This window comes from Periplaneta americana, chromosome 2 (assembly GCF_040183065.1).
Source record: "Periplaneta americana isolate PAMFEO1 chromosome 2, P.americana_PAMFEO1_priV1, whole genome shotgun sequence".
NCBI lineage: Eukaryota > Metazoa > Arthropoda > Insecta > Blattodea > Blattidae > Periplaneta > Periplaneta americana.
This window is the reverse complement of record NC_091118.1, coordinates 107,769,479-107,784,780: the sequence shown is the minus strand read 5'-3', so window position 1 is coordinate 107,784,780 and position 15,302 is coordinate 107,769,479. Positions and strand designations below refer to the sequence as shown.

The 15,302-nt window shown below is 33.7% G+C and overlaps 1 protein-coding gene across 5 annotated transcripts in view; it reads right to left on the bottom strand.

The window, feature by feature from the left end:
• Positions 1-15,302, bottom strand: part of LOC138694481 (cytotoxic granule associated RNA binding protein TIA1-like) — a 1,343,307-nt gene that overhangs the window by 13,695 nt on the left and 1,314,310 nt on the right. Inside the window, exon 9 of one of the 5 annotated variants that reach the window (XM_069818242.1) lies at positions 3,821-4,793. The exons of the other annotated variants lie outside the window; for them this stretch is intronic. Within the exon in view, the coding sequence (XP_069674343.1) occupies positions 4,785-4,793 (9 nt within the window). The 3' untranslated portion in view covers positions 3,821-4,784. Of the gene's footprint in view, positions 1-3,820; positions 4,794-15,302 lie in introns of those variants that run through there. 5 annotated transcript variants of the gene reach the window in all.

The window sequence follows — 15,302 nt, the reverse complement described above, 5'->3', positions numbered from 1 at the left end:
CTGTCAAGTAGGCTAAGTGAAAAAAATGTTCTCATTAAATATTAAAATGAACTTCCTTCAAGATTGCTAGTTTTACTACTGGCATAGAAATTTTGTTTTGTTTATACATGATGTAGTCACGCATTTAAACTAGGTAGACTTTAAGGCCAGAGCAGAAATAGTGACGACTTTAAAATAAAGTATTGATTCTTGATTATGAAGGTTCGCTTTTGGTATTTAATGTGAACATTTCAGAAGTTTCATGTTTCTTATTACCAAAAGAAGCAGTGAGTATTGTTACATCGTAAGGTATGCCGCCATTTTGAGTCAAATAGTCACGCTTATGGCTGTAGAAGATCATACCAAGCAATGTTTGTAAGCAACCTTTATCGCTTCTCACTCAAATTTATGCATTACAAAACCAATTATGCAGAAAAAGCGTTTAATGAATACCTATTAGAATTTGTAAAGCTATTAGACAATTGGAGTGAACTCTGGTAGCTGTACTAACATATTAAATCACACCCAAACGATGTTACAATTTCTCTGACAATTGAAAATGAAAAATTAAAGAAGTTGAACAATTAATAGAGGAAAGATTTAAAATTAATCTGTAACTGTGAGTTACTGTTATAAATTGTTGGATTAAAATTAAATTTGAAAAGCGTGAAACACGTTGTAATTTAGCTGTCCATATGACATCTGGAAGAGTTTTTTTCGTCACAATACTGTAAATATTATGAATGATTAATAAGAATAATAAAATATTCATATCATTTCATGATTTTAGTAGCTTTAACATTAAAAAAGTGTGAGTTAAACGTAGGCCTCAAGGTATTAGGTATAGTTTTGTATGAACATTAGTTTTAGTAGTTAATAATAAACTATTTAGTACAATAGTTTGTCACTCATGAGTCAGGACTACGTTAGAAATGAAACTTGAAAATATACGCCCCAGAACATGTATATTAAATATTCCGAAAATAATATTGTATAGGTTTAAAAGTTTAGCAAAGTACTTTGTCTTAATCTTCAACAAATATTACAATTTTATTACAAAATAAAATCTCAAGAACAAAACACCAATAATAAGTGTCTCACAACATTATGTTATCGATAAAATTTTACATTTATAATATATAAAACTTTTCTTTCTGATATCAAAAGGACGTGTTAAAAGCATTGTTAACATATCGATTCCAATTCATCGTAAGGTAAATTGCATCTTCAGTTGAGCATTGGGTTAAATTTTTGCAGTGGTGAAAGTAAAAATTCCATATTTATGGATATAAAAATATAATATATTTTTAAGTGTATATAAACCTCAAAATTAAGTTAATATTCTACTATTTTACTACTTTCAAAGCAGAAATATAAACATTGATATTCATTTTAACAGGTGAACTGTGGAAGCACTCGCATTTTACAGTGTTTCAAACAAATAGTGATCTGTGGAGATGCGTGGGTCGATTTATAAAATTCAGTGTATTCAGCCTTTAAATCTAAAAGTGATTGCAGCTTAACCTCAATTTTCAACTATTATTCATATGCATTCTTATCTGAGGAATCACGAATTTTACTTACTTTTCCCATGTGTGTTCTATAATGATTCCTAACAAATTTTAAATCAGAAAGAACTATCGAAAACTGAGAATAGTTCAATGAGTTCGAAGAATCGGGATATAAATTCTTGTTTTATTGTATTGAGCAATTAGTTATGAGTTTACAAATATTGGAAAAATAATTAATTAATGAATTTCATGTTGATGTAGGAGCTCGAGAAAAAATTGCAGCCATATCTGCGGAATCTCTCCTAGTTCTTCTTCTTTCATGTCACTAGTTAGGTTCATTAAAAATCTAGTTTGATTTAATCGAAATATAGCGACACCAATTATTATTAATAGCAATATTACATAAAACTATTTGAATATTACTGCAAGAATAAATTAATAAATAACATTTTTTTCCATATAAACTTTCAAGTTTTCACTGTGAATGTGATCATACTTAGAGTTTTTGGGTATTCGACCGTGTCCTGGAACTTGATATTTTCAACGTTTCGGAACTACATACAGGTTCCATCATCAGAGCAGATAGGTAAGACCATAGAGGTTACCTACTCTGCTGGACTCGTTACACCTGGCTACGTTTAGCTCAGTCGCCTGCAGTAGTGAAGCGTAACGACCCTAACGAAGTAGGCGACCGCTCTGGTCTTAGCTATCTGCCCGGCTGGCTTGCTTTACGAGGACTGGACCCGGGACGGATCGGTACACTTAGGCACGGTTTGGCACATTGTGCGGTCTATACGTATATGCGATGACTGTCCAAGTCCGACAGATGGCCTGGGTGGCATTCGTGAATCCGACACTGACAGATGGGCTATCCTGCCTTAGTCCCTGATAGAGCAAGGTCCCGTTTCGCGGACGAGTAGCCTGATATCTATCTGTCCCAAACGTCGAAAAGGTCAAGTTCCAGGTCACGGTGAAATACCGAAAAGTGTAGGGGAGAGTCTGGTAGTATCGGACATCGGGTAATATCGGACAGTGAGTTTCTTTCATCTATCACACGATGATAGTACCTGACTGACATGGTTACGTTTCTGTGATGTCGCATAGAGAAACGTAACCATGTCATTCAGGTACTACCATATGGTGGTAGATGAAAAAAACGCACCGTCCGATACTATCCGATGTCCGATACTACCCGACTCTCCCCTAATTCTGAACCTTTTTTTTGCTTCATCTTATACATATTGAAATAACGAGATAAAATAATAATGTATCAAAACCTATTAACATATTTTTGTGTCATTCTTGAAATTCATTCTTAATTCCTTGGAAAAATTGTTTATTTTTAATTTGAATGTGAATATATATATCAGAAAGTGTTGGCAGTTGATTGTACTCTTAGAGGTAATAGAAAACTAGAGCTCAGAAATATAAACATCAAACGAAGTTATTTTATCGCAATTTCGTATTGCTTAAAGATTTTGGTTCACTGTTCAAATTTAAAATTCTCTATTGTTTAAGATTCTATATACATCTTTAATAATTTATACAAATGCGCAACATAACTAAAATAACAGATATATTTATATATTCTTATCCAAAAAGATATTCGGCATTGCTTTATGAACAGAAAAGTATGCAATTACTTACAGTTCGAACTCCGAAGAAGGAAATTTAAGTCAAAAATAGACTATATAGCGGATAATGATTGAATGGGAATTGTTAGCAAACGCAATTGGTTTCTGTAATTCCTTTTAGAGTAAATTTATTTTAAAAGTATTGTTCCACTTAAAGGCATAAAAAAAGTGTAAAAAGAGAATATCTGATGCTGAGAATGAAAAGTGAAAATAGGCTAAGTATATAGACCATTGTGGTAAACACAAGGATGTTTTCAGTCCGTATGGTTTAATAGAAATTATTATCTTATATAATCCAACTGTAGTGATGATGAAAAGAGTATAATATGCAGAAATAAATTTCTTATTTGAGTTTCTGTTTCATTCAGCACATCAAAATATAATAATTTCTTTCGATGAATGATGTATCATTCGTTTACAGATTAATAACTTTACATAACAGTACATTACAGTAAATCAGAAACAAATCAATTAATTCTATATTAACAGTAAACATCAAACATAACGTGACTTAAGTTATTTTCTTATTGATCTTTACAACTATTTAAAAATATCAATTTCAATCCAGGAGCATTAGTCGTGTTCAATAAAAAATACGAGATCCTCTATTACTTTTCTAAGTTACGTGCTTTGAAGGAGAGAATAAAGTAATGTGTGTCAAGAGGTAAAATTTTAGATCAGACCAATTTCGAAACGAAAAGCGCTGCAAGGAAGACATGCTAGGCACTCTTATTAGTTCGATGTTATTAAATGCATTACACCGGGCAATTCCTGCTAAGATTTTACATATTAGTAATGTGGCGCAATTGAGCAACAGATGTTAACATATCTTCTTGTGGTCTCGTGAGAACTTCTTATGGTGGACATATCTTCAATTGGGTGTTAAGTATTGCGAAAAACCCATATTAAAGTCATTCTAGAATTTAGAAGAAAATTAACTCGAGGATATGATGATCTCTTTTATTTAACACTTTCACAAGTTGGTGAAATGTTCGTTCTAGTCGAAAGTATCACAGTCTATAAACGAAATACATATTTCCCAATTTTTATACATGACCACTCTTACAATTGAAGATATGCACTCAAGTTCAACAAAGTTTACCTAAACAAGTTCTACGATGTTAGAGGCTACTAAGATTTTCTAACATATTAATAGAATTGCAGATGACAATTTCTGTATATTTAAATTTGTTTTTCTTTTAAATCTGTAATAATAAAAAGTGGATGGATTGAAACAGGCGCGATCCCAGAAAGCCACGGAATGGTACTATCCTAAAAAATGATGTTTGTATATATGTCATGTGATGTGGAACAGAACAAAAATGATGTTCCCGTTTTGCTTAGTGTGCTGTCTTTAATGATGGCAAGACCTGGAATAATTGGCACAATGTTTCTATACAAATGAGCCCTTGGTTCGATTCGAAAATAACCCACTACACTTCAGTGTTACTCTCGCAGTAAAAACACAACAAGCGTTTTTTTAGCATTTGGCTACTGTACGTATGTAGAGTTCTCTAGTCCGTGTCGATTTCTTTAAATTAAGCGTTATGTAATATCATATACTTTTCTTCTTTCTCGCTATTGGATTAGTATGAATAATCACTTGTCTAATGTGCGTGGCATGATGGGAGATGACTGCCGCATAGATTGCATATGCATATCACTGTGCCTGAAAGAAAGAGACACCCTTTATTTAGTTTAGATTCTAGTGGGTCCGGCCAAATTCAAATTTAGAATATCGCAATAGAATATGAATAAATTAGATTTTATTACCGACTTTAAACGGGGTACTATCGATCCGGAAATTGGACCATTCTATACTGGCTCTATTTTCAATGTTTTAGTAATGAAATTTCTATGTTCATATGACAGACATTTCTTTGTTACTGAATATCACTAAATTCATATGATGTGAGTGTATATATTATTAATTTAATATTTGTTACTAAGAATATTTTCTAGAAAACATGTTTTTAACAATATTTAAATTTTACTCAGTTTTCTGTTAAATTGTGTTTTATGGTACAGTTCTTACATAGATAAAATTACTACAGGTAAATCATGTATTTAGGTGTACATCTCCATAAAAACTATTTTTATGTCGTAAACAGACATGAGTGTGAGATAAATAATTTATCCTTTATATTATGTATTAAGTCGGTTATAAATTGAATTATCCACCAACCGCTGAAAGAGAGTTAGTGTCACATGAAAGTGATACAAGCTTAAGTGTATTTGTCATGTACCCTCCCATTAAAAATGTCCAGCGAAACTGAATATTAAAGTCGGTAATAAATATATAATTCAAGTTAAATGTTATTAGGTATAATGTAATATGTTTAAATCATGTTTGGAATGTTCTAATAGTTACTGTACATAAATATTTGCACACGTTATACTTTATCTACTTCTTCATGTGTAGCAGTGACATTTTCTATTACATGGCACGGATATAATGAAAGCAAGGAACGACTTTATAATTAAAGTGTAATGAAGTTTATATACTACTTTTATTAGTGAAGTAAACCGTTCTGTGTATGTGTGCAAAGTTCTACTTTCAATTGGGTAATGATTAAATGATTTGGAATAAAACTGCTTGGAAAGTTATTCAACATTAAAGTTGCAAGTGTGTCTATTTAATAAGTGAAAAAAAATCTTCATGCGAATAGAATAAAAATAAGAGACGTTTATAAAACATGCAAAATGGAGCCGTAATGAAATCATAGCAATCCATTACGAAGAGAGAATGAGCAAGAAACTTGCATGCCACACACGCTATCATGACAACATTTAGTACTAGAGTCTTAAAGGGAGGAAGCAATGGTGGCTTGTCTTTCGGAAGGGATTTCATTTGGACTATTTCCATTTCTGTATATATATCTAAAAACATAAGATACGACTTTTCGAACTTTGGGTCTATCTTCGTCTTTTATTAAAAAAGGAATCCTTTTGTGGTACTCCACAATTGACCATTCAATTTCGTAGTCAATTGTATCTCTGCACCTGCCTAGATCCCAATTTTCGAATTATCGTGTTTTTAAACATACTTACAACAATGGATATAATCCAAAGAAAAATCCTTCCGAAAAACATTTGATACACTTAAAATAAAACAAATTCGAACAATAATGAAACGATAACAAACTGGACCTTGGTAATGAAATGTATTCAGCTACCAGATAATTTCACACGTCAGCGTCAATGCTGACAGAAACAGCAAACTTGAATGCGTTTCTAATAAAGAAGAACCCTCGAAAATTGCTGTGAGTTTCCTATTATACTTCCGGCTCCCTAATTTCACATGTCCTACGAAACTAGTGACAAATTTACTATTGAAATAGTTGCATTCTTTTAAGTTTAATTTCATATTTTTCTTCTAGCAATTTAAATTCAATAGTTAAATTTGTGGTTGTGCTTTATGAAGTCTTCTATTCTTTCTTGAAATTACCTGTCGGTCCAACCTGTTATTTTATAAAACTAATGTGTGGTAAGATCGTATTCCTTCAATATCAAATTTCGAAACATATGCGGCAGTCGAAGATTTCGTCATGTAAAATAGCTTCTGATGTGTGTATAAATAATTCACTGCTGTGTGTCTTCGCTTAGTGGTCATAATGAGTACTGTAGTATTAGGAGAAATCATAGATGTCTAGAAAAAAGACGAGAAACTCCGAGGGCTTATCACTGTTGTTTTCTTGCATTCGTCGGAGTTTTGCCTTCGATGAAGAACTACTTTACTTGAAGTATAAATTTGGTGTCCGTTTTTATTTTTAGAGAACACAGAGATATTTTAATGAAACTCTAGTAATTTTGTAATATGATGTATAATTATTTTGATTCTGGCGTATTGATGGGACTGGAAGCTCAGTACCAATTGCTTCAGAATGTGTAAAGGTAAAAACGATTGGTCAACATGCCTATGAAGTTCACTGTGCTATGGTTTTAGTGTTGTTTTAGGGAATTGTGATAGTCGGGAACACCTAGTGTTTTTGCAATGACACGCACAAATAACACAATCATTTTATAAATAATGCAATCTTCTCTAGGAAGGATACATTCTTGAAAAGATCCAATATTCTTAAAATAACATTCTTACGATTTCAGTATTATGTGACATGTTTAGAAGTATGTAATATATATCAGATCCCGAGTTATCAGCAAAGCATATTGCAATTACTTTCTTATAAACATGTTTAAGGTTTACATAAGTGTTTATAAACTGAAACGAGGCAACGGCACCGGTTGAAGCCAATGAAGCGCAATACGTCACGTAGTATGGGCCATGATAGACAGTAAAATGCCGTTATAACGAATGCCAATCAGTATTCCGAAATTATTTTCAGTCTCCTGCCTTTTTTCCCACATACTGGTAATTTAATGTTAAAATATTTTAATTGAATGAATTTTGTTTTTACGACAAAAATCAATACAACGAAATAAAAATTTCGCTCCCTTGCCGAAAAAATCTACTTTATGACGAAAAATTTTTTAAATATAGGGTACAATTCCTTAGCAAGCAGAGATATATTTGCAATATTTATATTATAATAATACAGTAGAAACTCGATTACCCGGACTAACTGGGACCAGGGATCGTCCGGATAATCTAAAATCCGGATAATCGAATTCAAATTTTTAAAATAATATAACCAGGAATTTGAAAATGCTACAGGAACTTTATTACAATATATACATAAAGTACATGAATAGTAATTAAATTAACGTACTGTACAGCAATAAATTTATGAACAATTACAGATTGAAGCCTCAAAGCTTGAAATGTAGCCAGGATTGAAGAAATCGCTAATTTTCTTTTGTTGGATAGTCTTAATCTTTTTCGTGAGCGCTAAATAGCGAATCCTTTTCAGCTGTAATAGCTGGACTGTTTCTGCTTCTTGCCTTTCAAACCACTGGAATACGACGTCAGCATAACTTTGCGCCGCGAGCTGCCTTCATCACTGTCAACTTTGCTCGCGTATGTCAAGAGAGACTCGGATTGCTTCTTAATGTCGGAAATCGTGAATCTTCCCAAATCGTAAATTACCAATAGTGAACTGCCCGATTCGCCTTTCTTTAAACGATCCAAAAAATCCAATTTGTCCTTGATCGTTAGCACAACTCTTTTCCGCTCAGAGTTCGACATCGTGCACACAGAACACTAAACAAAGCGACTGTCACTACAGACGATAACAGAACAACTGAGAACGCACAGACCCGTAGGCACTTGCCACAGATGTAAACAAGCGACTCACTCCCTCTCCCTCCTACTTAGTAACACATCACATCGACAAACTGTACAGTAGTATTAAAAAATGATAGGCTCTTCGCGTCCGGATAATTGAGGATCCGGATAACTAAGGTCCGGATAATCAAGTTTCTACTGTATTGCAATTGCATAGAGGCCACGTGGTCATTAAATGTAGTGTGTCTACTGATGATGCAGATGTCTCTGAATTTTGTGTTAGTTTCTTCATGCACTTATTTCCTGATCTCCGAATCTAACTTCCCTCTACCAATCACAACTCGCTAATCTCGCAACATAGTGCCCCCAATTACAGCATGACGTCCCAAACAACGTAACACTTCTTGTCCTTAAAAGTGCTTAATAAAAGTTGAATTTTGTACAACTTTCTTTAAACTTTTTCTTTTCAAATGCAATGCAAGTTCAGCTTTTTTATTTTATTTAAGGACATTTTCCAGAACTACATGTTAAATTATGAGGATAAATTCTTATAACAAAGACAGTAGAGCAGGTTTATAGTGGCTAAGATTGGGGGCATGGAAGGGTAATAAAATTGTCAATGAAGGAGAGCGCCTTTGTTCACTGTGCGGAGAAAAGGACTCCTGGACACATATTTTATTGCAGTGTGTTGAATTGAAACATATTCGGAAAAAATATCTACCATCCTCGATGCTAAGTTAGAATAGGATTTCGCTTGCATATTTTCACCAACACGGGGAATACAGAATGGGAACAAAAAACTGGATTGCTCCTCTTGAAGGCGAGACAGATTAGAACTTCAGCTGTTGAAGTTTGTGATGCGAACTGACGAAGGGATACTCAATTATACACTTTTATGCCTGTTTAGGTTAGGATATATTATATAATGTGTTTTGTTTGTGTCATTTTCATTTTAATCTGTGTGTTCTTTTGGAGAGTGGTTGGATCTAATCATAGGTGGGGGGGGGGTGAAACCTACAAAGTAGGACTTGTTTTACACAGCACGTACAGTCAGAAGACCCATGCATGAGATTTAAGACAAAATTATGATAATATAGTGCATCTCTATGTGTAATATTGCTCAATAAATCATTTATTTCAATCTAAATTATGAGGAATTTAAAATGTAGAGATAAATGAACATGCATTATTTTTTCTTAAAAAATAACGAATTTCTATATAAGGAAATAATTTCAGAGGTACCTATGATTTCACTATACTGGTATTTTACTGTATTGCCTATACAGATTAATCCGAAAATTCCGCGCAATAACAGCACTACGGAAAAAGGCCACAAGAGCGAAAATTTAAGTAACGGAACCAACACTCCTTGATCACTAGTTACATATTGAAGTCAGCATGTGCCGGTGAATTTGGAACATTATCGAAACATGTGAAAAATTGATTGCAATGCATTGTGTTTGTTGTTTAGTCAACTGTCCGAAGACAGGTCTGAACCTCACAAGTGATCCAACATGGCAACACATGAGGCAACTAGGGCAGGAGACAATGGGTAGAGTGGCTAGTTCCTTTCCCCCTCCATTGCATACATCGTCACTTAGCTACATATTACACTAATCAGACTTCAGATGCATACAAACAATTGTTTCGGTATTTCTTGTTTATTGTAGCACGAAGGATATTTTTCTGAGTAGAGACTCGCAACAATACTGGACGACAGCGATAATCATTTATGATGAGATTCACGTCTTAATGCTCTGCTACGAGGCTTCCTACATGTATTCCATAGCGTTATTAATGCCTTTGAATTAACCTGCACTCACACTTGAAAATGCTTAAAACGGGTAGAGCGAACACAAAAAGCTATCCATCTGAGAGATGGGGTATCGGCTTCTTGGGGCCATGATCTTGCATTGAACTGATTCCCTGTTTCTCCAGATATTCCTCTATCTCCAGATCATTCATGCTCTCAATGGTCACAGAACGCCAGCGTTTCTGGAACTCATCGTACACAGGCAGAGCTGCTGTCTTGTTATTGTAGAAAACAATCTTCTTCTTTCCAATCGGTCGCGAGATGCATAATGATCTCATTCTGCAAAGTCTTGAGGGCTTTATCACAATTGGCAGAGATTCCTGAACGTCTTCAAACGTCTTTTTTTCTATTGTTCTATTAAAATTATAGCATATAGCCTATTAACCTGTTGTATTCTATAGGATACTTTGCGAATTTAATGGTTAAATTCGCTATGCTGCACTGAATTATAATCTTGATCATTTAACAATATTATACATTCTTTTTTCGGAGGGTGGCCATTGTGACAATGTGACCATTACTGATATATTGTGTCAACTCATAGCTTGATGCATTCTTATCCATAGAAAAACTCTCGTCCCCTGGACCAGTGCACTCCGCATATTCCCGACCGGTTATCAGAGAAATGCTGACGAAAGAATGTAACGGAGAGATGTTGACAGAATTATGTCGATTTATATATTAGGGAGGAGTACGACCTCGAGTAACACCACACCTGCGATCTTATCCGCCACAAACCTGACCGGAATTTGAATGCGGACAACGTGTGTGATAAGACTGATGATCTAGATCAGGGGTTTTTAACCTTTTTATTCTCACATCTCTCCTGAAAGTAAACTTAAAATTCACACCTCCTTCCTTTCACAAAGAAATTAATAATGGATCAGTTATGTAATTAACATAAATATATTATTTTAACATTCTCAGATACACAAAAATATTAAAGAAAATTTTATTCTTCTGGAATACTTTTTTGTCTTTCAGTGTCATTAAAAAGTCACTTAAAGCCCTCAGTGTCATTTGATGAGAGATTTGTTGCTTATCAATGAAACCACAAATTCGAGGTACAGTCTTAGATAATGTGACCCTCAAGTCATGCGTGGATCCAACCGATTTATTGCCTTTGTTTTCACGGACATCAACGTTGAGAATCCTGATTCACATAGGTACGTTGTTGGAAATGGGATCAAGATTGAAGGGACATCTTTTTGCCAAAACTGGGTATGCGTCCATTTGTGAGCACCAACATTCGCCAGTGTCTTGACTGAAGAAACTTTGTCTCAGCAAAACTTTGCCTTGTACATCGATGAGGTGATCTTCCCTCATGTCAGCATCGTCCATTGAGTCCAAGTTAAAAGTGAATGGGTTTCGAATCCACTGTTCATCTTGTAATTCTCCTTGGACAAAGTATTTATCAAACAAGTCTATAATATTTTCCATATGCCACACCATATCACTTCGGATCCAGTCTATGACGTTCTTCTCCACGCATATCTTCCACAGATTTAGCTTTTGTCGGAAAACAGCGATTTTCTCATTTGCATCCAGGTAGTTACTTCTGATACTTGAAGTGCAATGTTGAGATCGTTCAAATGTAAGAATATAACTACAAGATAGGTCACTGACACAATGAATCTTTCGCTTCAAATTCTTCAAACAGCATATTTTCCTTTTCTCACAGAAATTCAGTTATTTCCTTTCTAAGTTCCAAAACCCAAGTGAAGACTCTTCCACATGACAACCAGCGTATTTCTGTACGGTACAGCAACACTTCGTGAGCAGCTCCGGCCTCTCCGAAATAAATATTCAAGGCTCTATGCCTTCATGGGATCTTGAAACTTCGAGATGAAATGTACCTTCGTAAGTGAGAATTATTCCTATACTCTACTTTATTATTTTATCAATTTCTCAAACTAGTATAGAGTAGATATGACGTATATTTCATGCACAGTAATTTGAAGCGTAACGTCTATATCAGTAACGGGAACAGCTCCTCTCAGAGAGCTTAGCTTCTCCCGCTAACTTAGCTGCTGTTGAATGTAGGTACTCATGCTTAGTGCTCTGTTTACAATACTAGTTCCCCGTCCCTGGTGTATATTCAACCTACACTAATATAAAAATGAAAGAAATTTGTGGAACTGAAATTCAACTTCTGTCCCCACGGAAATAAAATAAAAAGTGTGAACGAGTCCATTCCCATACAGAAGGTAGTTCGCATATACAGAGTGAACCGTAAGTAATGTCATTAATTCTGGTGGATGATTCCTTTAGTAAAGAGCAACAAAAAATCAAATACCGTTTTGTTGTATTTCGAATAGTTTTCCAGAAAAAAATGTGCATTTTAAAATACATGAATTGCTGTGTTATCAACAGGGATTGCACATAAGGCTGTGTTGCTCTGAACAACCCCTTCATCTGGCTTGTTATGAACAAGGAAGTTGAAGGTCATTGCAACGCACATTGTTTTTAACCTCTTAGGAAAAATACAGATGATATAGACCTACCGTTTAATTTTTGTGATTAATCTATGTTAGAGAACGGAGAATGAACACTGCTCATTTCATGTTAAATAATATGTAAAATTCAAAATAAACTCTACAACCTAATTTTAATTGAATGTTCAGAAAACGCAGACAATAAGATACGCTTATTTCGAACTAAATTTTAAAGATTAAGACATATTTCTACTTTTCTATTTCAATTGAATATTCTAGAGAACGTAAACAATACTGATGCTTATGTCATGTTATAAAGACATGATTTTAAAACATTTAAAACTCTAAAGAAAAAAATAAAAATACGTTATACTTATTTTACGTTAAACGAACTAAATAAAAACAAAATATTTTTGAACTCTTCGATTTAATTTTAATTAAATATTGGGCGAACATAGACAACAAGAAAAGCTTAATTTACGTTATACAAATCTAATTAATGATTTAAAAGTCTCCGTTTGTCGTGCTACATGCATTTTCTTCAGCCAATTAGAAATAGTTCCCTCCCACTCTAATTTTAAAGTAGTAACCGGTAAACTTATGTACAAGAAACTAAATTTCCCTTGAAAGCAATCGTGTGTATTATTTTTACATTTCTCATTGTTTCATCCATCTCTCTCATTACACGAGCTGTATCTCTCCAGCATGCAATAATCTTTGCAGGGTTGTCAGAGTGCATCAAGTTTTAAAATTCCTTTGCAGAACGAAAACTTACATTTGTTGGGATCAAATTTCTGCACATTTAAAGGACGAAACTAAAATTCTTTCAATCATATATCATCATAATACGCTGTTCTCTTAAATTGACAACAAATCGAGAATTAAATCAATAGTTTTCCCAAAATACGCTATGAAATGTTCCATATGAAATAATTTTTTTTTCTCGAAAAGGAAGTAAAAACGAGCAAAATTTTATTAAAACTTTTTTGTTCGAAATATCTCAAAGAATAACCCCTTGAAATTAATGACATTATTTACGGTTCACCCTGTATACATAACGTACTTACAAGTTTATTGTAGTCCATGGGGGGTTGCTATATATTGAAGAAAGTAATGTTATTCAGTTATGATTTGATATGGACGCGAAACAGACGCGTACACATGCGTGGTTATAGAAATACAAGCTTGACATAACATACAAAGGGGAAATAACATGTATGGGATATTCTCATGTAATATACAGTATACTAGTTAATTATTAATTATTGTTTGTAGCTCAAAATCAGTCACTGTCCTCTGAATAGTACATTGTTCAAATGAATTATTATTATTATTATTATTATTATTATTATTATTATTATTATTATTATTATTATTATTATTATTATTATTGAAGGAATTACTATTATTCATAGCTTATTTCAATGATTTCTTTAGACATACTTAAATCTTACAGCAAATTTTATTAATTTAAGCTAATTCCATTACTTCAATTCCTGTATTCATGTTACACGCAACCATATGGATTTCCTCAAATACCCTGCCACTCTTTGTTTTAATTTCTCAGATACTTTTATTATTCGGAACATTGCTTAAAGTGGCTATAAAATGTTGTTGCACCCTTTTAAAGATCTTCGGACAGACAGCTAAGATCATAGCAATCAATCCTCCTCAGTGTTCACTGAAATTTCGTAAACCAACGAATTCATGTCCCTTCCTTCGGGCGATACAGAAAACTTTTGCAGTTCAATAGTATCTTAACATGGCATCTTCAACGTTGCGTGCACATAGGTAACACGATACCGTTGAACTAGGACACTCTATTAGCAGCAGGAGCATTTTATTTTATGTCGCTTTCAAGTGCTTCGAAATTTAACGTGGGTGAGAAACGGGTGACTAATTTTCCCTGCAGCCCTCTATCAGGGAAAGGGTTAGTTTACATGCCATAAATATACTATATGGGAGTCATAGCTTTTCTTTCCTCTTTGAGGAAGCAACTATAAGGATTTTATCGCTTTTAAATTCCATCGATCTCAGCCAGGTTTGAACCCGCGAATCTCTGATTTATCGGCTAGCATGGTAATAGTCAAACTATGGAGGACTGACTTCTGTTATCAGCAAACATTGTAAATTATGTTTTCTTTAACGACGCTCGGAACTGCAGAGGTTATATCAGCGTCGCCGCGTGTGCCGGAATTTTGTCGCGCAGGTGTTCTATTATATATGCCAGAAAATCTACTAACATGAGCCTGTCGCATTTAAGCACACTTAAATGCCATCGACCTGCGCTGCGTTCTGTTATCTGTGTTCTTAAATATGAAACAGTAAGCAGTTGTCAAATATCAGGAACTTTTCATAGCCTATATCCCACATTTTAAATACGAAATGAAAATAAATGTCATAAGGATTTTATAATGTACATTTTGTCAATTCCTCTTTGAAATTGAAGATAAAAAGAAAATGAATATCATAACGATTACGAACATTATCTAAATTCACCTGTTAAATTGAAAGAAAAAATTACTAAATTCCATAATGATTACGAATATTTTTTTATGATTGGTCCGTTAAATTGTTATTAAATTTCATAATGATTACGAATATTTTTTATGATTGGTCCGTTAAATTGCTAATAAATTTCATAACGATTACGAATATCTTGTATGATTGGTCCGTTAAATTGAAACACTAAAAGAATAGGAATATCATAACGATTACTAACATTTTATATAATTGATCTGTTAAATT